Source organism: Coregonus lavaretus (genome assembly GCF_964263955.1).
Source record: "Coregonus lavaretus genome assembly, chromosome: 9".
NCBI lineage: Eukaryota > Metazoa > Chordata > Actinopteri > Salmoniformes > Salmonidae > Coregonus > Coregonus lavaretus.
Genome location: NC_139996.1, coordinates 19,002,530 through 19,027,228, shown reverse-complemented (window position 1 = coordinate 19,027,228; position 24,699 = coordinate 19,002,530). Strand labels below are relative to the sequence as shown.

The 24,699-nt window shown below is 44.4% G+C and overlaps 1 protein-coding gene across 7 annotated transcripts in view; it reads left to right on the top strand.

Moving 5' to 3' along the window:
* LOC311134960 (liprin-beta-1-like) overlaps positions 1 to 22,771 on the top strand; it is a 46,275-nt gene extending 23,504 nt beyond the window's left edge. Inside the window, exons 4-28 of one of the 7 annotated variants that reach the window (XM_084168735.1) lie at positions 1,022 to 1,111; positions 1,491 to 1,604; positions 1,753 to 1,872; positions 2,999 to 3,091; positions 4,022 to 4,139; positions 4,605 to 4,649; positions 6,699 to 6,760; positions 6,965 to 7,046; positions 7,280 to 7,425; positions 7,863 to 7,975; positions 8,705 to 8,765; positions 8,850 to 8,882; positions 11,123 to 11,294; positions 13,277 to 13,309; positions 16,389 to 16,548; positions 17,014 to 17,151; positions 17,581 to 17,731; positions 18,172 to 18,283; positions 18,555 to 18,643; positions 19,105 to 19,227; positions 19,547 to 19,672; positions 19,887 to 20,075; positions 20,284 to 20,448; positions 20,800 to 20,865; positions 21,685 to 22,771. In XM_084168735.1, the coding sequence (XP_084024861.1) occupies positions 1,022 to 1,111; positions 1,491 to 1,604; positions 1,753 to 1,872; positions 2,999 to 3,091; positions 4,022 to 4,139; positions 4,605 to 4,649; positions 6,699 to 6,760; positions 6,965 to 7,046; positions 7,280 to 7,425; positions 7,863 to 7,975; positions 8,705 to 8,765; positions 8,850 to 8,882; positions 11,123 to 11,294; positions 13,277 to 13,309; positions 16,389 to 16,548; positions 17,014 to 17,151; positions 17,581 to 17,731; positions 18,172 to 18,283; positions 18,555 to 18,643; positions 19,105 to 19,227; positions 19,547 to 19,672; positions 19,887 to 20,075; positions 20,284 to 20,448; positions 20,800 to 20,865; positions 21,685 to 21,768 (2,685 nt within the window). In that variant the 3' untranslated portion in view covers positions 21,769 to 22,771. The remainder of the gene's footprint in view (positions 1 to 1,021; positions 1,112 to 1,490; positions 1,605 to 1,752; positions 1,873 to 2,998; positions 3,092 to 4,021; positions 4,140 to 4,604; positions 4,650 to 6,698; positions 6,761 to 6,964; positions 7,047 to 7,279; positions 7,426 to 7,862; positions 7,976 to 8,704; positions 8,766 to 8,849; positions 8,883 to 11,122; positions 11,295 to 13,276; positions 13,310 to 16,388; positions 16,549 to 17,013; positions 17,152 to 17,580; positions 17,732 to 18,171; positions 18,284 to 18,554; positions 18,644 to 19,104; positions 19,228 to 19,546; positions 19,673 to 19,886; positions 20,076 to 20,283; positions 20,449 to 20,799; positions 20,866 to 21,684) is intronic. The other 6 variants (XM_084168738.1, XM_084168737.1, XM_084168736.1 and 3 more) reach the window with 6 other exon arrangements.
* The last annotated feature ends 1,928 nt before the right edge of the window (positions 22,772 to 24,699 follow it).

Here is a 24,699-nt window from a genome sequence, read left to right as displayed (position 1 = left end):
GGTGTGATAAGGTTAGATCCACAAAGGGGACCTCTGTTGTTGTGGTGTCCCTCTTGTTATTCCCTCCTATGTCACTACAAAAACATGTCTGAGACTCATTCGTGGGGAATCTGGGATGATACCTTGAAGAGCTCTACTGCTATTTAAAGGATAAGTATGGTATGAGGGTATACATTATCACAGACATTTCCTGGTCAGTTTTAGCAGCAGAGTAGTAATATAGAAACCCTCTAAATATTGGTGAGGGTCAATGTTGGTTGGGGTTGAAGCTCCATTGGGCAGCTAGAGGATCTTGCTGTAGAGTAACCAGCCAGCACACCCTTATCAAAGGCAACTGGTTAAAAACGTTGAGTCTTTGTGCTGTAGAGTATGCTGTAGTCAGTATTCCCCTGGAAATGGGAGATGATAACCCAGGTGTTGTCACATACCGCTGTGAGAAACAACCCACTGATGTGTTGGGAAGCAACTGCTTGCTGCAGAGAGCACTGGGATCTAGGATCTGGGCCAGGGAAATGCCAGTAACTCTCTGCTGTAACTCTCTCTGTGTGTACACTAGTCTCTTCAACCATTTAAGGTGTTGCAGGCAAAGGAAAGGGCAAATGCAATATCAATTACACTAGCTGTCACTCGAAAGACTCTCGTGCGATTGTTGTCCAATAATTGTCCGTTTTCAAAGCACTTCAAATATGCCCTGTTCACCCTTGGACATACTCCAGAGTACCTCAGTGACCAATGCTGCCACAACACCACTCTTTAGCTTTATCTGACTTGATCTTGATACATTAAGCACTGAGCATGTCATAAAGCCTTACCGATGTAATAGAGGCTTCATCTCAGAACCCAAAACCGCATCTTGTGTCCACGTTGTCCAGCTACTCATAACTTGATTAACATTTAACAATTATGTTTAACAGTCTGTCACAAAAGACTATTGGAGGCTGTATATTAACATTCACAGACCAATCCCAAGTGTCACTCTCTCACTGACTCTTCATGTTGTCTTCTCCGTGCCTGCCTGCAGTCCAATGGTCACCACATCTCCATGGGTGGTGATCTCTACCAGGAGAGACTGTCTCGACTGGAGGGTGACAAGGAATCCCTGGTGCTTCAGGTACTGTACAGTACACAACAACATGTCATAGCTAGTAGCCATCTTACCCAGGCAGCCTAAATGGCTAATTTAAGGACGTTACAACAGAATTGGTTGTCAGTAAGTTACCTTTTTAGTGTAATGAACTTAGCTTGGTCCCAGAACTGTTTGTGCTTACAATAGTCAACTTACAAAAATGTTTGCCATGACAATGACCATAGCAATTGGCTATACAGAAGACACAGATCTGGGACCAGGCTATAATGAACTCGGTGTAAAAACTCAATCAACCCCATTACCATGCACCATAATAATGTTTATGTTAATGTTACTATTGTAGTTACTGTGTTACTACACAGGTATAAGAGCAACTTAGTATTACCCATGTGTTCCTGTGCAGGTGAGTGTGTTGACAGACCAGGTGGAGGCGCAGGGGGAGAAGATAAGGGACTTAGACACGTGTTTGGATGAGCACCGGGAGAAACTGAACGCCACTGAGGAGATGCTACAACAGGTCAGTTTGGAGGAGAACGGCCCCTGAACATGGGGCTCTCTTGAAGTTATATTATTGTCACCACTGCTGAACAGCAAAACCAAGCAAGCAAGGCAAGCTCTGTGTGTGTGTGTTGACTATATTTAGTCTGTGTTTTGTGGTTTCACAGGAGCTCCTGTGCAGAACAGCTCTAGAGACTCAGAAACAGGACCTGATGGCTGAGGTGTCCAACCTGAAGCTGAACTCATTTGAGAAGGACAGACTGCACTTTGACTTCAGCGACAATGAGGTATGGAATGGGAGGCCACTGCTTTAGGACTGATTCTTCTTGCAGTCTTTCTCTCTCCCTCGCTCTCTTTCTAACTCACCCACACACTCACACACACACACACACACACACACTTTCTTGCTGCCCAAAAACTGTGTGGGGAGGGGAGGCTTATGTCATCATGTGTTCAAAGCTTCAGTGTGTTGGGGCAAGAAAAGAGACCGTTCACTTCCAAGGGAATGCCAGTTACCATGACCAGAGGCAATGGAATTGTTCTTTGTTTGAAGATATGCATGAGTTGCTCTTATATATAAATGTCGGGCGTTAGGGTTTTGATAATGGGAAATGGGAAGATTTTTGTTTACCTCTGGTTGTATGGTTGCAAACAAAGACCAAAAAGTGATGTTCATATCTTGTTTACACGGCAGTTCGGAGCAAAGCAGAACAGAGTCGGGGGGGGTGTATTTGAACCCAGATGAACTGTGGTGGATTCTTTGACGGCTCTGAAACACGTCATGTTATTGTTGTTGTGGCACAGCCGTCTCTTCCAGTCCACTGGAACAGTGGCCCGCTGTCCATGATGTTCCGCTTCACAGCCTATCAGAGGCTCCCCTCCCCACCAGAGGCACTTTCCTCTCACATCTCTAAACCTGCTCTGGGATTTCTACTGTCCCTGGAAAGTAGTCCCTCCAGCACATTATATGGTATCCATGGGGATCAGTAGTAGGCCTTGGAGTATGTGGGAGAAAATTCTCTGTGTAGGCTTCTTTTGATAAGAAAAAGCAAAGCTGCACACTAATCGCACCAATGTAATAAGTCTAATAAGCCGACAGCTAAGCTGCCTTCATATTTATTTTGATAAAATGAAAGCCATTGCCAAATTTTAACGTATGTTAAGTAGCGCATGATCCCAGAGGAACAAGCAGTCTTACCATATGGCATAAGGTGAATGCACCAATTTGTAAGTCGCTCTAGATAAGAGCGTCTGCTAAATGACGAAAATGTAAATGTAAAATGTTTATCAAGCCATCTGTTCTAGGACTCCTTTTACTTCTGAGAAATTCTCTGTTTGAACAAGCGTGTTGTATGCAGCTACCCTCCTTCCCCAGTGCACTGTGGGTAATGCAGTCTTTCTCTCCCCTATCAGGACATGGTTCTGGAGATTAATGAACTGAGGTACAGAGTGACCGAGATGGAGAGTGAAAGACTACAGTATGAGAAGAAACTGAAATCCACTAAGGTGAGTTATCGTGGGGTAGGCCTACCTACACTGCAATATGAAAGCATGAATGATTTAATTCTGCGAAAAGTAATCTACCTCCAGAAGGAACACTGTTCCCTGTAGCCTATTTCTTCTTTACACATATATCCTCTCTTCTTTCTTTGACTATTTGTCAACTCTTGAGTATCCCCTTCTCCTCCTCCCCCTTTTGGCGTCTTTTCTCATGACATCTCTCTTTTTCTCTCTCTTTTTCCTTGGCTTACCTCTCTCTCCACTGCTACTAGTCTCTAATGGCCAAGCTTTCTAGCCTGAAAATCAAAGTGGGCCAGATGCAGTATGAGAAACAGAGGAAGGAAAACAAACTGCAGGCCCTGAAGGTTGGCTTTCCAGGGTTTCTGCTTGTTGCCATCTGATATGGGGTTTTTGTTTTTGGCCTTACCGCTTTTGGCTTTGTTTTAGTTTTGTGTTTTGTTCTGTTTTTTATTTATTTAGGAAACAGTCAAATTATCCAAATTGTTAAATTGATGTGCTTTTTTGGTGCCGGTGCATAAAGCCAAAGCACTTATACATACAAATTTAAACATACCCTGAAATATGGGAGAGGGGGTGTTAAGTCAGTGGCCATGTTCCTGGCTGACTACATTGCTGACGCATGCCAGAACTTACAACGCCTTGATAGGTATTTTATATCAGCTAATCACGTCATATGTTATAGCAATCTGGTGCCCGACGGCACAGTCGATGACGTGGCATGCAACCATTGGTTGATGCAATGCAACGTCTGAGCAGGGGAACACAACCATTCTCTTGCTCGACTGTGCAGTCGATGATGTGGCACACAATCATTGGTTGATGCAATGCTACAGTACGTCTGCAATGTAGTTGGCCTGGAATGCAACCAGTGTTTTTTGGGATGATGTCCCTGACTAACTGTTGTGTGTTGGGCAGGAGGAGCTGGCAATGCTGAGGAGGCATCTGGAGGGAAGGGACGGAGAGCTGAGGAGGTTACACGACGAGACTGGGTTCAGAGGCATCACACCGGTTGGCATGGACAGTGGAGACAGAGGTGAGATCATGGACCGTAGTTTACTTTCTCTCTGTCTGTGTCTTTAAGCAATGGGCCGGTTGCCCGGACACAGATTAGGCCTAGTTCTAGACTAAAAAGTATGCCCAATGGAGATTCTCCTTTGGACAAGGCTTAATCTGTGTCTGGGAAACTGACCCTATAAGACACATGTACCAGTTCCATTAAGCAAAGATAACCGGTATAATTCATTATAACAGGTTATAAGCATGTATGAGCATTTGTTACATTTACATTTAGATCATTTAGCAGACGCTCTTATCCAGAGCGACTTACAAATTGGTGCAATTATGTCTTATTATTATGCTTATAATATATTATGTGTCTGAAATTGCAGTTTGTCATATTTTGTAACCAATCAACATGATTTAAAATAATCCGGTCTTGACAGAAGTCGTGATGGACAGTCTTCAGAAACTACAGCCAGTAATTCTGTGTCCTGTTTAGTCTCTCACCCAGATGAAACTCTTAAATTGAGGCTGAAAGAGAAACGTAAGGTTATGCGTTTTATCAATGCTTGTATTTATTATTATTTGCTCTTGCACATCTGTCCCCTGTTTGCATGTATGGGCATGAATGACCCATCTGAACTTTGCTTGTCCATAACCCATTGGAAAGCTATTTAATACATTGTGTATATACTCTGTGAAATCCTTTTATCAGTTCAGCCACTGGTATTTTAGAAGTTAATAAAAGATATGATATCAGTGGTTTGTATTGCAGAAAGGTTGGCCTTTATGTACTGTAAGAATGGTAAAGTTAGTTGACTTAATGGAAATATCTTAAAGGTGCAATCTGTTAGTTCTTTGTCCTCTGTGGCAACTAGATTAAGTTCAAACATAAATAGTGTAAAACACAACCTACACAAAACTACAAGAAATATGTTGTTCAAATGTATTCACCTGCTCCTCTTTGGTATTGTGATTGCAACGGCCGCAAAATCTCTCTACACAACATATTGATTACAATGGAAATCGAATTTATGGATGTACCTTTAAGACTGCCCCAGGGAATGATAAATATATACGATGATAGACCGTATACATGTCAACAACGTCCCTTCCTCTCACCTGTCATGTTATGGATGCCCACTCGCTCACTGTTCAGTCTGTGTCATGTTATGGATGCCCGCTCACTCGCTATTCAGTCTGTCATGTTATGGATGCCCGCTCGCTCACTGTTCAGTCTGTGTCATGTTATGGATGCCCACTCGCTCACTGTTCAGTCTGTGTCATGTTATGGATGCCCGCTCACTCACTATTCAGTCTGTCATGTTATGGATGCCCGCTCGCTCACTGTTCAGTCTGTGTCATGTTATGGATGCCCGCTCGCTCACTGTTCAGTCTGTGTCATGTTGTGGATGCCCGCTCGCTCACTGTTCAGTCTGTGTCATGTTATGGATGCCCGCTCACTCACTGTTCAGTCTGTGTCATGTTATGGATGCCCGCTCGCTCACTGTTCAGTCTGTGTCATGTTATGGATGCCCGCTCGCTCACTGTTCAGTCTGTGTCATGTTATGGATGCCCGCTCGCTCACTGTTCAGTCTGTGTCATGTTATGGATGCCCGCTCGCTCACTGTTCAGTCTGTGTCATGTTATGGATGCCCGCTCGCTCACTGTTCAGTCTGTGTCATGTTATGGATGCCCGCTCGCTCACTGTTCAGTCTGTGTCATGTTATGGATGCCCGCTCGCTCACTGTTCAGTCTGTGTCATGTTATGGATGCCCGCTCGCTCACTGTTCAGTCTGTGTCATGTTATGGATGCCCGCTCGCTCACTGTTCAGTCTGTGTCATGTTATGGATGCCCGCTCGCTCACTGTTCAGTCTGTGTCATGTTATGGATGCCTGCTCGCTCACTGTTCAGTCTGTGTCATGTTATGGATGCCCGCTCGCTCACTGTTCAGTCTGTGTCATGTTATGGATGCCCGCTCGCTCACTGTTCAGTCTATGTCATGTTATGGATGCCCGCTCGCTCACTGTTCAGTCTGTGTCATGTTATGGATGCCCGCTCGCTCACTGTTCAGTCTGTGTCCCATCCTCCTGCTTTCTCCTTCAACCAACACCTCCTTTTACCACAGATCTCTCCTCCTCACCCTTTCCTTATCCCCCTCTCCTCTCACCACTTGCCCTCCATCAACACCCAGTGTGCTGTCTTCTAACCTTCATCATCAGTCCATCACCCTTGTCATCCTCATCATGTCTTTATTGTGACAGCTATAGAACAGCACATTGACATGGCTTTACCCACCAAGTCCAAATCCTCCACCTCAAGGTTCCCTCAACTGTGTTAGATGTGGTGTTTATTTCACTGTGAGGCTAGGAAATAGTTAGACTACCTGGACAGGGAGTCAAAATGGAGGTCTCCCTGACTGTTTAGATAGTACTGTTGGATAATAATATGTATTGACAACGCTCTAAATAGATGTACTGTTGTACCATAGATCACTATGGATGAGTTAGTCAGGGGACCCCAGACATACATTGGCCCAGAGTTGACCCAGCTGTATATTCTCTGGCTGAAATCCATTTCTTTACCCTCCAGATGTGGAAGTGCAGAGAATGAAAAAAGCAGTGGAATCACTCATGGCAGCCAATGAGGAGAAGGTACAGTAAACTACAGTTGACCCCACCGCCCTCCATCTCATGATTCTCAGAGAGTTTGTTTTGTCAAGTTTAATGTGACAGGACAAAGAAGAGGTTACAACCTTTCCGAACCTTTCTGTGCCCAAAACAATAAGGGGGAAAAATTTATCTGAACCTTGTCACATGGCTTGACCGTCGATCTTTGTGACCTCTCTGCACCTGTAGGATCGTAAGATCGAGGAGCTGAGGCAGTCGCTGCTGCGCTACAAGAAGGTCCAGGACATGATTTCAATGCAAGGAAAAAAAGGTTTGAGAAACCATGTTCTATTTCTAAAACAATGTGCTATCACCATGTTCTATCTCTAGGAGAGAAACACTCTTGATTTGTAAGAGCAGATCGAAGTGTTCTTGAGGTAAATATTTTAAGAATTGAACGTCAAAGCCTAAAATTGCTGGCAGTGGGCTCCAATAGAATGGCCAACTCTCTAGGCTACATAAATATCTGACTGATAAAAATAACTCTTTCATATTCCATTCCAGAGAAAACCCAAGACGGCGAGAGTGACGAGAGTAATAGCGACAGCTCCCTCTCCGTGATGTCAACGACAACCACCCCGGTTGCCATGGAGTCGGAGAGGCACGCTCTAGCCGGAGTTGAGGAAGTAGCAGGGAAAAGCCCAGACGAGGTACAGGATGACATGATGACATAACTACTTAGCTTCATGCATAGAAATATATTGACTAGGATGGGTCAAGGCTCTCAGATCACGGAACAGATTATATTTCTATGAATAAATGTGTCATCCTCAGAAATCCTTATCAAAAAGCCTTCAGATGTCCTCCAACCAATAAAACAGCCAATAATTACACATTTTTGAACGAGGTGTTGAGTCACTGTCACTTGGTCAAATTAGTCTGATAACATTCAATATCACTTTGCAGTGACACTTTGGATGGTTGTCTGTTTGAATGATGACAAGCACCATTGTCTTGACTGCTCGTTACCCTTAATCTACTAAATCGTGAAAACACTGACCCGAGAGAGAAAAGTAATCGCTAGCATTGATGGCGGTTGTACTTTACTAAATGTTCTTTCAATTTGGTCCTCTGCTTCAATGCGAAGCTGGAGATGCACTATGGAGCTACTGAAGTGTCTTCGCCCACACCCATCCCTACAGTCCAGTCAGCATGCGATCCAAAGAGGGGGCCAGAGCTGGACCAAGCTGAACCAGAGAGGTGAGCTGAACTAGAGATGGTCCATAACTGTCCAGTGCTGGGGTGTTGTCACTAGGAACCAAACGAGAAGGGACCTACCTGAATTTCTCCAACTCTCATTTTAGTAACCTTGTCCGTTGCAAGATTTTTTGCTACGGTGTGCACTAATGAAAACACCTCTGTTGATGAACAAAGTATGTTACTTAGTTTGCCCCTGAGCAGAGTGAGCTGACTAGGAAAGAGAGATGTTTTGAATGGTGTGTGGACCTACTTCCTGAATTGAGACCGGCCTTGAAAAAAGTCAATATCTAGGCGAGCTATCACGCCTAATCTCACCCGTAGCGTGGTAAATGTGGCATAATTGATGACATGTCGACACCACAAGGTCCAAGGTGTCCCACAAGGGTGCTGACAAATATTTATAGCCTCCACTCCCAGGTTTGACCACAGCCAGTGTACAGTATAGCGTGCAGCGGACTGCTCGCAGCTTGTCCATGTTAGCGTCGGGTTAGCATCCCAACACCTGTCTGTTTATCCCCTGCAGCGAGGCAGGGGGCCAGGAAGTGTCACAGGAGGCCCCCCTTTCATGTGATACTCCACAGTGAGTATGTCTATGGTGTGAAGCTGCATGTCATATCCTGTCGCTTTACGCTTCAGCTTCCTGTCAGAATTCCTTCCTCCCAAAGGTCAGCGGTTCAGTACATTGACCAGGTGTTGTAGTGTTCACTGTGATGAGCTTTGTCATTTCAGGACCCTGGATGGCCCCAATTCAGGGAGTCAGGACAACTTGTATGTCAGCAACAGCGAAAAGGTAAAGAGATTTCTGATAAATTCTAAAGTCCTCATTGAATTTCATCACTAACACTCCATCCCATCATATCATCATCTGTGCCAGATTACATTGGTGATGGATGAAAAGCCAACAGAGGTGAGTCTGTTCTCAGCGGTCTTCTTTCTTGTTTGCTCATCCTCTCTTCCTCTTTGGCCTCTTCCATCTTATTAGAAGGCTGACAACCTATTCCTCCTTCTGAAGGTTAGCGTCCTCAGTAAGGCTAATGTTTATGATTGTGTAGGGATGGACATGAGTACTTGAGTACTGGAACGGATGGCAAAGCTCGATCTTTAACCAGAGATCACATTCTTTTCAAATACTGTAAAACTATTTGGTGGAATGTGCTTTGTTGCAAGTAAAATGTTGTCTTGAAGACCATGTTAATTTGCTTTGACCCTAGTGTTCCATTTTGTACATGTGCATTTGCGGGGCACAACAAAAAATAAACCAAGCCAAGCATCACACCATTCTTTTACCTAAATTCCCTTTCCCCTCCGTTCCGACCTCTCCCTCCACACCCGTGTGCTGACTGCACACACAAGCTCCTGTTAGACCTACAGAAATACACTGAGTGTACAAAACATAATATTGAGTTGCACCCCCTTTTGCCCTCAGAACAGCCTCAGTTCATCGGGGCATGAACTCTACAAGGGGTTGAAAGCATTCCACAGGGATGCCGGCCCATGTTGACTCCAATGCTTCCCACAGTTGTGTCAAGTTGCCTGGATGTCCTTCTTGATACACATGGGAAAATGTTGAGCGTGAAAAACACAGCAACGTTGCAGTTGTTGATACAATCAAACCAGTGTGCCTGGCACCTACTGCCATTCCCTGTTCAAAGGCACTTCAATCTTTTCTCTTGCCCATTCTCCCTCTGAATGGCACACATACACAATCCATGTCTCAATTGTCTCAAGGCTTAGAAATCCTTCTTTAACCTGTCTCCTCCCCTTGATATACACTGATTTTGAAGTGGATTTAACATGTGACCTCAATAAGGAATCATAGCTTTCACCTGGTCAGTCTATGTCATGGAAAGAGCAGGTGTTCCTAATGTTTTGGACACTCAGTGTAAATGCCTATAAAAACGTATCTAATTTGCCAAATGACGACAGTTTTATCACACATTCAAAGTGGACTGGTTGATTGAAGTAGGAAAATATATGTTCCAAAACGAGCTGCAGTTTTGAAATAATTGCGTCCCGTCTATTTTCCGCTTAAGCTACTTTGCGAACTGCTAGTGCCATTTAGAATTGGTTAGCCTAGGCCCCTCAAACTCAACTCTGGACCTCGAAGCCAGTTTCACTGCATTTTTGTATTGTTCCCCTCTAATCAGGGACTGATTTAGACCTGAGACACCAGGTGCTTGCAATTAATTATCAGGTAGAACAGAAAACCAGCAGGCTCCGGACCTCGTAGGGTAAGAGTTAAATACCCCTGGTCTAGGTTATAACCCACCTAAACATGGACAGGTTCCACACTGAAAATATGCAAAAACATTAGTTTGATAAAGACAGTGTATTTTCATCAGAACCATTAAGCATATGCCTACTCACCAAACATAAAATAGGTGTCTTGACTGGAAATAAGAGCGTCTTGTCTGCTAAATTAACAAAACAAGGCTATGCCATTGCACAGCCATAGGCTTCTACGAGCAATCGCCACTACTGAGGTTACTGCCTTTTGGAAGATTGTGTTCCACAGTATAATATAACCAGTTGATATTACAGTTTCAATAAATTAATCTTAAATGACACTTGCTTTTTTATTGACTGATTTAGGATTTGTTATCTATAATGGTTATGATAAATTAGGCATTGTTGCGATCTGTTGGCATATAGATAAATGCGAGATTAAATAAATCCATTGTAGGCCTTGTGTTCTAAAAATATGTATTTATTTATTTATTTATTTGAGTACTCAAAAAAATGTATCTGAGTACAGTTAAAAATGAACAAATCCCTGTGTGTGTGTCACCTTGGTTTCATTGCATGCGTTTGATTGCCTTTTATCACATTCAATTGAAATGTATGAATTCTTTGCACTTTAAGCCAGCTCTGCACTGTCTGGTATTTTCAAATCCAATTTCCCATAGATCGTTTGATATATTACTGCATGTGTGTGATGTGACATGGTTCTGGCATTGTGTGCACTGATTTAGCAGATAGCAGCTGTTTTGAACAATGCTTTGACTTGATTGATTGTAATATGTGGTTGTTTTTACCTACCTTAGTTGAATGCACTGATTGTATGTTGCTCTGGATAGAGCGTCTGCAAATGACTAAAATGTCAAATTGACGTTGTCAGCTCTGTTTTCTGCTACTGTTCCGAATAAGGCTGTGGAGGAGATCAGTAAGATCAGCGAGCGCCCGCCCAAGTCTCCCTCTTCGTCTCACCCCATGACCACGGAGGATGACCACTTTGGTAACAAGAAGGCTCGCTCCTCCTTCGGACGGGGCTTCTTCAAGATCAAGGGAAGCAAAAGGACAGCCAGCACCCCTAACCTGGGTAAGTGCGGGTGGATGGATGGCCTAGTGTGGGTGGATGGGCTGTGGGTCTCAGATGGAAGCTTTGTGGTAACAGAGCCCATATTCACAAAGCGTATCAGAGTACGAGTGCTGATCTTGGATCAGGTCCTCCCTGTCCATATAATCTTATTCATTATGATCTAAAAGGCCAAACTGATCCAAGATTAGCACTCCTACTCTGAGATGCTTTATAACTTGTATGATGTGGTATCTTGTGCATTTTGACCAATTCATGTTAGGTATGATTAGATTTGTGAGATTGTAGCCTTTTTTTAGATCTTAAAAAAAAGACTACATGACCAACTGTATGTGGACACCTGTTCGTCGAACATCTCATTCCAAAACATGGGCATTAATATGGAGTTGGTCCCCCCTTTGCTGCTATAACAGCCTCCACTCGTCTGGGAAGGCTTTCCACTAGATGTTGGAACATTGCTGCGGGGACTTGCTTCCATTCAGCCACAAGAGCATTAGTGAGGTCGGGCACTTTTGTTGGGCGATTAGGCCTGGCTCGCAGTCGGCGTTCCAATTCAGTCGGCGTTCGATGGAGTTGAGGTCAGGGCTCTGTGCAGGCCAGTCAAGTTCTTCCACACCGATCTCAACAAACCATTTCTGTATGGACCTCGCTTTGTGCACAGAGGCATTGTCATGCTGAAACAGGAAAGGGCCTTCCCCAAACTGTTGCCACAAAGTTGGAAGCACAGAATCGTCTAGAATGTCATTGTATGCTGTAGCATTAAGATTTGCCTTCACTGGAACTAAAGGTCCTAGCCCGAACCATGTAAAACAGCCCCAGACCATTATTCCTCCTCCACCAAACTTTACAGTTGGCACAATGCATTAGGGAAGGTAGCGTTCTCCTGGCATCCGCCAAACCCATATTCATCCGTCGGACTGCCAGATGGTGAAGCATGATTCATCACCCCAGAGAACATGTTTCCACTGTCCAATGGCGGCGAGCGTTACACCACTCCAGCCGTCGCTTGGCATTGCGCATGGTGGTCTTAGGTTTGTGTGCGGCTGCTCGGCCATGGAAACCCATTTCACGAAGCTCCCGACAACAGTTCTTGTGCTGACATTGCTACCAGAGACAGTTTGGATCTCGGTAGTGAGTGTTGCAACCGAGGACAGACAATTTTTATACGCTTCGCGCTTCAGCACTCGCCGGTCCCGTTCTGTGAGCTTGTGTGGCCTACCACTTAGCGGCTTAGCCGTTGTTGCTCCTAGACATTTCTTCTTCACAATAACAGCACTTCCAGTTGACTGGGACAGCTCTAGCATGGCAGAAATTTGATGAACTGACTTGTTGGAAAGGTGGCATCCTATGACGGTGCCACGTAGAAAGTCACTGAGCTCTTCATTAAAGCCATTCTACTGCCAATGTTTGTCTATGAAGATTGCATGTCTGTGTGCTCGATTTTATACACCTGTCAGCAATGGGTGTGGCTGACATAGCCGAATCCACTAATTTGAAGGGGCGTCCACATACTTTTGTATATATATTTTAGGTGTCTGATACTTAATTCAGACAGTAAGGAAATTAGAGGGGTAGACATGCAAGTGGGAGAAACGGTGGAAAGGTTGTCGTATGTGACGTGCCGGGGAGTGTTACCATTACACCACGGCACTGCACAGCCTTTAGTTTTATTCTGAAGTCTGAGTGGTTCTTACCAAAGAGCTTGGTTTTTCAATGTAGCTCTTAAAACCACACCCATAGTTAAAATACATACCAACACCATAATGACTAGTCCCAGAAACTGTTCTCCCTGTCTAATTATGAAAATGTAGCCTACTGTGTGTGCTTTGTAGTTGTGTTATGTATGTATCTTATCTGTCTCCTCCTCCTACCATCATACTGTGACTCTCCCCTGTAGTTTTTTCCCTTCGGTAACCTTTGACCTCTGTCTTGTTCCTCTCGTGACATGTGTGTCGGGTGTGTGCTTTGTGTAACACATTGTGAAGACCGCAGCCGGAGTGCGAGTGCGCCTATGCTAGGTACAGTATAATGGAGCCATCATGTCCTCAGGGCAAGGCAGGGCAGCAGTATGGCGCCTCTGGAGTAATGACCACTACTGGATATGACCCTTGAACTCATAACATTCCCCCCATCCCCTTCCTTCCCAAATCCTCTCAACCAACTCCTCAACCTCGACCAACTGTTGAATTTCTACTTTCACCTAACTCACAAACGTGTTATGTGAGCTGAACTGTCCTTTGTAATTCAATTTCATAAATCATGATTCTCCCAAAACGTAGAAATAAATTGTAATTTTTTTTACTTACTTGGGTGCCCACTCTATATGGAATATGAGTTGAAGGTGACTTATACATATTCCATAGGCATGCTCGTGTTGATAGAGATGTAAGGGTAGGAATATATGTTCTTATATAAACTCAGCAAAAAAAAGAAACGTCCCTTTTTTTTTTCAAAGATAATTTGTGAAAATCCAAATAACTTCACAGATCTTCATTGTAAAGGGTTTAAACACTGTTTCCCATGCTTGTTCAATGAACCATAATTAATTAATGAACATGCACCTGTGGAACAGACGTTAAGACACTAACAGCTTACAGACGGTAGGCAATTTAGGTCACAGTTATGAAAACTTAGGACACTAAAGAGGCCTTTCTACTGACTCTGAAAAACACCAAAAGAAAGATGCCCAGGGTCCCTGCTCATCTGCGTGAACGTGCCTTACGCATGCTGCAAGGAGGCATGAGGACTGCAGATGTGGCCAGGGCAATAAATTGCAATGTCCGTACTGTGAGACGCCTAAGACAACGCTACAGGGAGACAGGACGGACAGCTGATCGTCCTCGCAGTGGCAGACCACGTGTAACAACACCTGCACAGGATCGGTACATCTGAACATCACACCTGCAGGACAGGTACAGGATGGCAACAACAACTGCCCGAGTTACACCAGGAACGCACAATCCCTCCATCAGTGGAGACTGTCCACAATAGGCTGAGAGAGGCTGGACTGAGGGCTTGTAGGCCTGTTGTAAGGCAGGTCCTCACCAGACATCACCGGCAACAACGTCGCCTATGGGCACAAACCCACCGTCGCAGACAGGACTGCCAAAAAGTGCTCTTCACTGACGAGTCGCGGTTTTGTCTCACCAGGGGTGATGGTCGGATTCGCGTTTATCGTCGAAAGAATGAGTGTTACACCGAGGCCTGTACACTGAGTGGGATCGATTTGGAGGTGGAAGGTCCGTCATGGTCTGGGGCGGTGTGTCACAGCATCATCGGACTGAGCTTGTTGTCATTGCAGGCAATCTCAACGCTGTGCGTTACAGGGAGACATCCTCCTCCCTCATGTGGTACCCTTCCTGCAGGCTCATCCTGACATGACCCCCCAGCATGACAATGCCACCAGCCATACTGCTCGTTCTGTGCGTGATTTCCTGCAAGACAGGAATGTCAGTGTTCTGCCATGGCCAGTGATGAGCCCGGATCTCAATCCCTTTGAGCACGTCTGGGACCTGTTGGATCGGAGGGTGAGGGCTAGGGCCATTCCCCCCAGAAATGTCAGGGAACTTGGTGGAAAAGTGGGGTAACATCTCACAGCACAGAACTGGCAAATCTGGTGCAGTCCATGAGGAGGAGATGCACTGCAGTACTTAATGCAGCTGGTGGCCACACCAGATACTGACTGTTACTTTTGATTTTGACCCCCCCTTTGTTCAGGGACACATTATTCAATTTCTGTTAGTTACATGTCTGTGGAACTTGTTCAGTTTATGTCTCAGTTGTTGAATCTTGTTATGTTCATACAAATATTTACACATGTTAAGTTTGCTGAAAATAAACGCAGTTGACAGTGAGAGGACGTTTATTTTTTTGCTGAGTTTATATTACATTTCAGAAATCATGATTAACCCAAGTCTTATTCCAAGTCTTGGTGGTGACCTCGTTATTTCAAGACTTAATGAAGCATGCTTCACGCATAGAAGGTTTGAATTTCCACTCTAAACATTAGACATTTGAATAGAGGTTACTTACTCTCAGGCAACCATTAGACCATGGCAAGGCATTATCGTTGCTGCTATTTTGGTATATCATTCTACAGTAGCTACAGTAGACATCCTCACATACAACCACACCCATGTTACCAGCAATTATTCCTAGGCAAACCGCTTTGTTGGAGCAACATGGCTGGATAACATCAAAGGTCAGAGCCTTTTTTGTATGTTTGTTCTGTGTGTCGGCAAACTGCATGTACATTCTCATTTCTATTTCTGTTCAAACTCCCCTCGCACCAAACCATATCCCGGTCTTATAACCAGATGATGTCATCTGCAATGATGCTCCCCGGATAGTCTTCATGAAGTTAATTTATTTCCTAGAATGTTATGTTCTACCTGATGTTTTGGCTCATATCAGTTGATCCGCTGTTCACTATTCCTGAAAGCTAAATTCAACTCCAAATGTTCAAATAACCTTTTTTGTAAACCCACTAAACACAGTTAGATCCTGATTATGTTGTGGTTTCCAAACTTAGACCACCTCACCCTCCCATGTACAAGTTGAGCTCAGTGAGGCGGTCATGCATGCTGTAACCAGAGGCTTAGTGAGTCTCATTTAGGAATGTGTGTGGATGAATTACACTCTGTTCAAGTTTTAGGATGGTTCCTATATCTCTTCAGGTATAATATTTATAATATTGAAATGTGAATTGTATGCATTTCAGTCCTGTTTTGTCTATACACCAGTGCATAACTGCAGCAACAGTAAATGTGAATTGTTTGGATTATAATTAATGGCCATTTTTGTAGGGGTTGATACATTTTTAGTTGGGGCAAATCAAGTCTGACCTTTTTTAAAGTGCAAATTACAAACTTTAGAAGCCTATTTAAACCTTGAAAACACTACAAGTTTGCATTTCCTGCTGTGCAGAACATTTCCTACAATGACAGGGAGATAATTTAAGATCCTACACCTGATTATAGTGCACTACTTTTGACCAGAGCCAAAGGGGTGACATTTTGGACGCACCCCACAGCTGTCACCATGGTGGCATGGCAGTGCTGATGCCCTGTGGTCATTGCTGATGTCCTGTTTGTACAGCTGAGATTGAGCGAGAGGGGGGCACTGACCATCTGGACCTGGCTGGTCTACCCCAGAGGTCAGCCAACAGCGACAGCACCAACACACTGACCAGTGTGACCTCCACTACCTCCCCCGAGTGCAAGAAGAAGTCCAAGGGAATTAAGGCGCTCTTTGGAAAGTGAGTGTTAAAGATGTTTGGTATAGAACTCTTGATGACACTGTCCTGTAAGACATCAAGATTGAGTTTGGGATGCCTGGGTCATATTCATTAGGCATCAAAACAGAAGGAAACTGACAAACAGGGAGGGAGTACTTGAACTTGTCCAGTACAAAATGCTTATTTTTTGTTTTCTGTTGCAAAACATTTTGCTACGGTTTGCCCTAATGAACACAACCCTGGTTAATATTGATCTGATTTAAAACTCTGAATTAAGTCTGACTAATCAAAGAGCCTGATAAACTAAGCTTGCAATATAAGGAAGAGAAACATGTTTTGTGTATTCTTTTATAAAAATAAAAATAAATAGCTTTCAGCTATGGTAACCACAACCATGGTATATTTAGCTTGGAGTCATAAGTGCACAACTTTCAAACATGACACGACTTGAATTTAATTGATGTATTTTTTTAAATTTTCTTTAAGGCTGAGGAGAAGTCAGTCCACCACGTTCAACCTGGACGACAACCTATCAGAACCGGTCGAGTTCAAGAGAGGTGGAGTCCGAGCCACAGCAGGGCCCAGACTGGGCTGGTCCCGTGACCTACAGAGATTACCCAACAAGTTAGTGTGCACTGTGAACTCACCTTGAATTAATGAGAAACAACAAGTTAGTGTGCTCCGTGCACTCCCCTTGAGCAATGAGAAACATCATGTGCGTCCTTTAGCTTTCTGTGTGCTGAAAAACAATGCTAGAAATGACTCTCTTACACTACCCTTATCCGGACATGTATTCTGGTCCCAGATTTGTTGGTGCTCTCTTGCCAACTCCTACAGGCAGAGAGAGCACAACCAGATCTGGGACCAGGCTACTTGTGATGACAAGGAAGTTCAATCTAAACTAGTCCGGTTTTGCGCCCTACCATGGTCAAGTCATTCTGAAATGCTTCCCAGCAAAACAACTTCATGGTCATTGTTAGAAGGCAATACTGTGTTCCTTTATGAATGGTTGACCCACGTTAAGTCAGCATGTCCTCATTCTTTCGCTTGTAGTGACCTGGACACCCCGTTTGCCCGCTGGTCCAAGGAGCAGGTGTGTGACTGGCTGCAGGAGCAGGGGCTGGGGCTCTGTCTGAACATGGCCCGCGTGTGGATCTCTTCTGGACAGACTCTGCTGCAGGCCTCACAGCAGGACCTAGAGAGGGTGAGCACTGAGCAGGAGAGATTGTATTTCAATGAGACTAACCTGTATGAATTAAAAACACCTGGACTCCGCAGTACAGCCAGATGTCATTTGTATTTATCCCCTATGAGGCAATTCGCCCCATTAGGTTTGTGGTTGACGCAACCCAGGTGTAAAACAACTATTGATGACGCCACAGGCTATGTATTAATTGTACTGTACGTTAAGGACCTTAAATATGTGTCAAATAATCCTGTAAGGGATGGGTCACTAAGGGTGACTTTACACGTAAATGAAAATATAATTCATTCAGCACTTTGTTAACCTAGGCACTGCCTCTCTTTATACTCTGTGGCCAAATATACTGTACTCTATGACCGGAGAAATCAAATGGATGGAACTAATCATCTGTTCTGTCCTGGGGGTGTGGCTCTGGGTGGTTGTTATCTCTGTGTGTTTAGGAGCTGGGCATCAAACACCCGCTGCACAGGAAGAAGCTCCAGCTGGCCCTGCAGGCCCTGGGCTCTGAGGAGGACGACAACAAGGGCAAACTGGACTACAATTGGGTGACCAGTGAGTAGATTAACTGCCAGTAGGGGAGTCAAGGTTTAATGCTGGGGTTTTACTATGCTTAACATCTCATGTTGTCGAAATGATATGGTGGGCGTTTCAAATTAATTGTAATCCAATAAACAAGTTCTGAATTTGATTCAAGTGCTCTCAAGATGTAAGTTTGATAATTTGATTTCTAATGGGGAAATTGACTGGCAGGTTGACAGATCCCCTCTCACCCCCCTTCCCCCCTCTCTCTCTCTCTCTCCCCCTCTCTTGTCTCCTCCCATAGGGTGGCTGGATGACATTGGCCTGCCTCAATATAAGACCCAGTTTGATGAGGGGAGGGTGGACGGCCGCATGCTGCACTACATGACAGTAGTGAGTGTCGAAGAGATAGACAGACGCATAAGAGTCTTGTCCTCAGGCCAAGCATGGATGGGCCTGATCACATTCAGAGCCACAGATGGAGATACTGTATGGCTCTAGGCCTAATGATCACACTGCCAGTTCACATTAGGCTGAACAGACTGTACAGCATGGACTACAAAGTGTGATTAGGAACACTGGAGAAGGCCTAGTCTCACCCTCCATGGACGCAATGACTACACAATGGCTTGATACAAGATGGCAAAAACAAATACTAGACATATACCACACTACTATTAGTACAATCAAATAGAATCTCGTCAGATTGTCGGACCTTACCTGCTGGGAAATTGTTGTTTTTTCTTTGCGCAATGGTAAAATCCTCACTAACTCAATGTAGGAGTCCTCCTGCTGACTATTTCCATCTGACCTGACACTGTTGTAAAAATTATTGTTCCTGTGTCCTCTGTCAGGATGACTTGCTGTCTCTGAAGGTGGGCAGTGTGCTCCACCACCTCAGCATCAAGAGAGCCATTCAGGTGCTGCGCCTCAACAACTACGAGCCCAACTGCCTGCGCCGACGGCCCTCCGACGAGGTAGGTCCACTGGACCACTGGTCTTTTTCATTAGGCACCAAATAGAAGAAAACGGACTGAAACAGGGAGGGACTACCTGGGCACATTTTTGCTTTCCGTTGCAAATGTTTTAAATAGTTTTCCGGTGTGTGCCCTGATGAAGACTACCCTGGTTCCAGGAATACATTAACACTAGTCAGTGCTACTGGACAATCCACTTTTTGCTGTGTACTCCTTCTCCACTTCTTCAAGCTAAACAAGTGTTAACAAATCCTGGCGCTCAGTCATTTGTTCTGTTGATAAACACATTATTTTCTCTCTCTGTCTCCTGATTGGTCAGAACAACATCACGCCAGCAGAGATCTCCCAGTGGACCAATCACAGAGTGATGGAGTGGCTGAGATCAGTGGACCTGGCGGAGTACGCCCCCAACCTGAGGGGCAGCGGCGTTCACGGGGGACTCATGGTGAGAAAGAATGATCAGAGAGCCTTTGATCCAGTTTAATGTGGCCCACAGTTGTCTTGGTAAAAGAAGAACAACTTTTTTTTGTGTGAAAAATTACTAAATGACTAAATCCAGATGGAGACTACATAGAAATGACAATGGGTTTTTATCTTACAATGAGAATGGGATGTGACTCAACCTAGCTCACATCTCACAATGTTCCCTCTTACCCCAGGTGCTGGAGCCTCGGTTCAATGTGGAGACCATGGCCCTGCTGCTGAACATTCCCCCCAACAAGACCCTGCTGCGGAGGCACCTGGCTACCCACTTCAACCTGCTAGTGGGCTCTGAGGCCCAGGGGCTCAAACAGGAGTGTCTAGAGAATCCCGACTACACCCTGCTCACCGCCACCGCCAAGGTCAAGGTAGGGGTCAAAAGTAATGCACAATATAGGGAATAGGGCGCCATTTTGGACGTAACCATGGTTTTAGGTAGGGGTAAGGAGTGATGGAGAAGGGGAAGATGTGTGTTTGGGTGGGGTAAGAAATTGTTCTAATCTGTTTGACACTGGTTTTGGTTATGAGCTGTAGTCTCAATTTATTATAATTTGAGAAATAATCTGTTCACACCAGCCGAGGAAGATGTCGTTCGGTAGCTTCGGCAGCCTGAGGAAGAAGAGGCAGGATGACAGTGAGGAGTATGTCTGCCCCATGGACGTGGAGATGCCAAAGGGACGTAGCTTCCAGAAAGGCTATGAGCTTCAGCTCTACGAGGACGACCTGGACCGGCTAGAGCAGGTAAACTTTAGTCTGGTCCTAGGTCTGTTTGTGCTGTCTTGCCAACTCCTATGGTCATTGTCAGACCAAGCATTTTGGCAAGACATTTCTCTGTAAAGGCTGCATGGTGCTCATACACACTTAATAAGTTCTCCAAGTAATTGGTAAGTCATCACATCAATACTTAGATTCAACCTCCACCTTTTAGATTGTTCTCTACTCAATGATTCCAGGCTGACCTTTTTGGTCGTTCACTGCCGTGACAAGAGATGGCAGCACTGTGCCTAGTTTCTGTATTCGCTCAGAGCAGCTGAACACTGACAGATCTTCTTAGTAATGGTGTTGAGTGTCAAACCATATCCGTTATTGTAGATGGAGGACTCAGAGGGGACTGTGAGGCAGATCGGAGCCTTCTCCGAGGGCATCCAAAACTTGACGGTAAGAAGGAATCTTTTCTTTTTTTCTGTTTTAAATGTGCTTAAGTGTTATGTTGATATGGTTTATGGATAACAATATTTAAGGGTATAAGCTCTACAGTGCTTTTAAGAAGTATTCATACCCCTTGATTTATTCCAAATGTTGTTGTTACAGCCTGAATTGAAAATGGATTAAATATGTTTTCTCATCCATCTACACACAATACCCCATAATGACAGTGTAAACATGTTTTTAGACATTTTTGCAAATGTATTAAAAATGAAATACAGAAATATCTCATTTACATAGGTATTCACACCCTTATGCTATGACCCTCCAATTTTAGCTCAGGTGCATCCAATGACTTTTGATCATCCTTGAGATGTCACTACGACTTGATTGGAGTCCACCTGTGGCCAATTCAATTGTTTGGACATGATTTAGAAAGAAACACACCTGTCTAGATAAGGTCCCACCGTTGTCAGAGCAGAAACTATACCATGAAGTCCAAGGAACTGTCCGTAGATCTCCTAGATAGAATTGTGACGAGGCATATTTCATTTTCAATAAATTTGCAAACATTAAAAATAAGCAAAAAAATTGTTATTATGGCGTATTGTGTGTAGATGGGTGAGAGAGAAAAATTTATTTAATCAATTTTGAATTGTGGAATAAGTCTAGGGGTATGAATACTTTCTGAAGGCACTGTATAAATATATAAGGCATTTGTGACATAAATATACATTTATGACATAAATATAGGCATATTTCAAATGGGTCCTTACATTTCTTCTCCAGTATTAATTTCTTAGTTCATGCATTGTGTCCCTGTGTTTCCAGAGCATGCTGAAAGACGATGAATTTTTCAAAGAGATCTCCAACTCACCCAACCCCAGCATAACAGATGACGATTCCAACGTGTGACGCAGACCGTCGCCATGGGACCCTGTGCCCTAGTGCCGTTGTGAACCAAAGTCTCCACTAGCAGACCAGGATTCAAATACTATTTGAAATATTTTAATACTTCAGCTGTGCTCGTTTGAGCTTGCCTGTTGGAATGCAATGGGAATAGAAAAGTCCCAAGATTGCAAACTCTGCCTACCTAGCACTCCAGGCAGGCTAAAGCAAACGCTCAACGTATTTCAAAGAGTTCAAGTATTTGAACCCGGGTCCTCCACTAGCACACAGTCCAGACTCCACCGTACCCCCAACAACCCTCGCAGAGCAAGCACCAGATCTCCTTTTAGTATTTTAGATGAGGCATAAAAAAATACTTTCTTAAAGAAATTCAAGACCATGTCTGATGTCATGTGAACTGATACACTCCACTGTTGTTTTTGTAAGGTGCCAATCCATTTTAACTGACCTTTTGGGAGAGGAATTTTTTCAGAGCAATACTCACCATAGTTTGCCTACCACTTGGATACTGGAGACATTTGTAGTAATTGTTTTTCTTGCATTTGCACCGATACCGTACTGTATGTATTTAGCACAATACACAGTTCAATGCATATGATTCCTGTTTGTGTCATCATTGCATGTTATTGAAGCCTTTCTTGTTGCCAAAATGTTGTACACCTGCTAATGGAAGACATACTTTTTGTTTATCATCATTTGTACTGAGATAACTAATCTTAAATATTGCCAAATAGCATAGTTATTTTCAGAGTACCGTAGCTAGCCTGGGTTCCAGTCTATTTCTGCTCTCTTGCTAACTCCTTATGGAATTGTCATGCCAAACATATTGTTGGCAAGCGAGCAGAAAGGGCTACGTTGTAGCACGTTGAGAGAGATGAAGCAATGCAAGAATGTCTCAAAAGCAATCCTACTGTTATGCAATGCCCTAACCACATGAGAAGAAAGTTTATACTGTGTACTGGTTGAGATGCCACCCATTTCTAAGGTTAATAAAGTAATTTAAACAGAGTCTGATGTCTTTCAATTGCTCAAGTAGGAGACTTGGAAATGTAGAACATAAAGCGTATAGGTCATTTTTGCTCTGCAGTGCAGATTCAATACCATTTAAAAGCCTCCATGTTCATACAGACCCTTGTTTTTGTCAACACCAAGCAAATAAAGGGATACTTGACAGTCACAGACCATTGGGTAGTTGATAGTTGCCCAAATGGAACAACTGTGTACGCTGTAGCCTACCCATTGTGTGCACTTTAAATAAAGGTTTGACAAGCCACTATTTGCAGCATGATGAACAGATTAACATAAACACATTTCTGTTAAGGCAGAAGTAGAGTATGCTGCGCATGTGAAACCATAACTGAGCCGCCACATTCACAACTGGCTGCTCTTGATGTAGTCTGAACAATGTGTTTTGCATGGAAATGACCTTGATCTTCCAGCATGATATATTGGTGTTGAGCTGAACCAGGGATACTACTGCGACTCAATAATGAAGAACTGATGGAATGACTAGAGGTTTCATTGAAGAAGGAAAACAACACTGAACTCATCTAAGGGTCTTGTGAATTGTGTAAATGGTTTTAGTATTTTCGATTTGTCTTTCATATGTTGGCTCTAATGGGAGAAACACTTTAATTTGCTCTAGACTAAAAAGTTTGCTCTAGGTTAAATTTGAGATTTTCGATTTCAGTCGAATAGGTTGAAGATTGCTGCCAACATGGGCCTAGGAAACTCTCAGGAGTTTGCTGAGGAGATCCAGAGGCAGAGGGACATCCAGTCTGAGGTCTTCTCCCGGGCGTCTCTCTATGCAGCCCGCCAGCTGAGGACCTACCTGGGTTTCCAGGACCCCCAGGACCAGCTGCAACCCAGTACCGGTACCGAGTCAATGTGGGGGGGTACAGGTTAGTCGGGGTAATTTGTACATGTAGGTAGGGGTAAAGTGACTGCATAGATAATAAACAGTGAGTAGCAGCAGTGTAAAAAAACAATAATAAATAAGAATAAAATGAGGGGGTCAGTGCAAATAGTCCGGGTGGCCATTTGATTAATTGTTCAGCAGTCTTATGGCTTGGGGGTAGAAGCTGTTAAGGAGCCTTTTGGACCTAGACTTGGCGCTCCGGTACCACTTGCTGTGCGGTAGCAGAGACAATAGTCTATGACTTCGGTGACTGGAGTCTTTGATGGCTTTTTGGGCCTTCCTCTGACACCGCCTAGTATATACTGTAGGTCTTGGATGGCAGGAAGCTTGGCCCCAGTGATGTACTGGGCTGTACGCACTACCCTCTGTAGCGCCTTACAGTCGGATGCCGAGCAGTTGCCATACCAGGCGGTGATGCAACCGGTCAGGATGCTTTCGATGGCGCAGTTGTAGAACTTTTTGAGGATCTGGGGACCCATGCCAAATCTTTTCAGTCCCCTGAGGGGGAAAAGGCGTTGTCGTGCCCTCTTCACAACATTCTAGGTGTGTTTGGACCATGATAGTTTGTTGGTGATGTGGACACCAAGGAACTTGAAACTCTCGACCTGCTCCACTACGGCCCCGTCGATGTGACTGGGGGCGTGTTCAGCCCTCCTTTTCCTGTGGTCCACGATCATCTCCTTTGTCTTGCTCACGTTGAGGGAGAGGTTGTTGTCCTGGCACCACACTGCCAGGTCTCTGACCTCCCTATAGGCTGTGTCATCATTGTCGGTGATCAGGCCTACCACCGTTGTGTCGTCAGCAAACTTAATGATGGTGTTGGAGTCGTGCTTGGCCAAGCAGTCGTGGGTGAACTGGGAGTACAAGAGGGGACTAAGCACGTACCCCTGAGGGGCCTCCGTGTTGAGGATCAGCGTGGCAGATGTGTTGTTGCCTACCCTTACCACCTGGGGATGGCCTGTCAGGAAGTCCAGAAACCAGTTACAGAGGGAGGTGTTTAGTCCCAGGGTCCTTAGCTT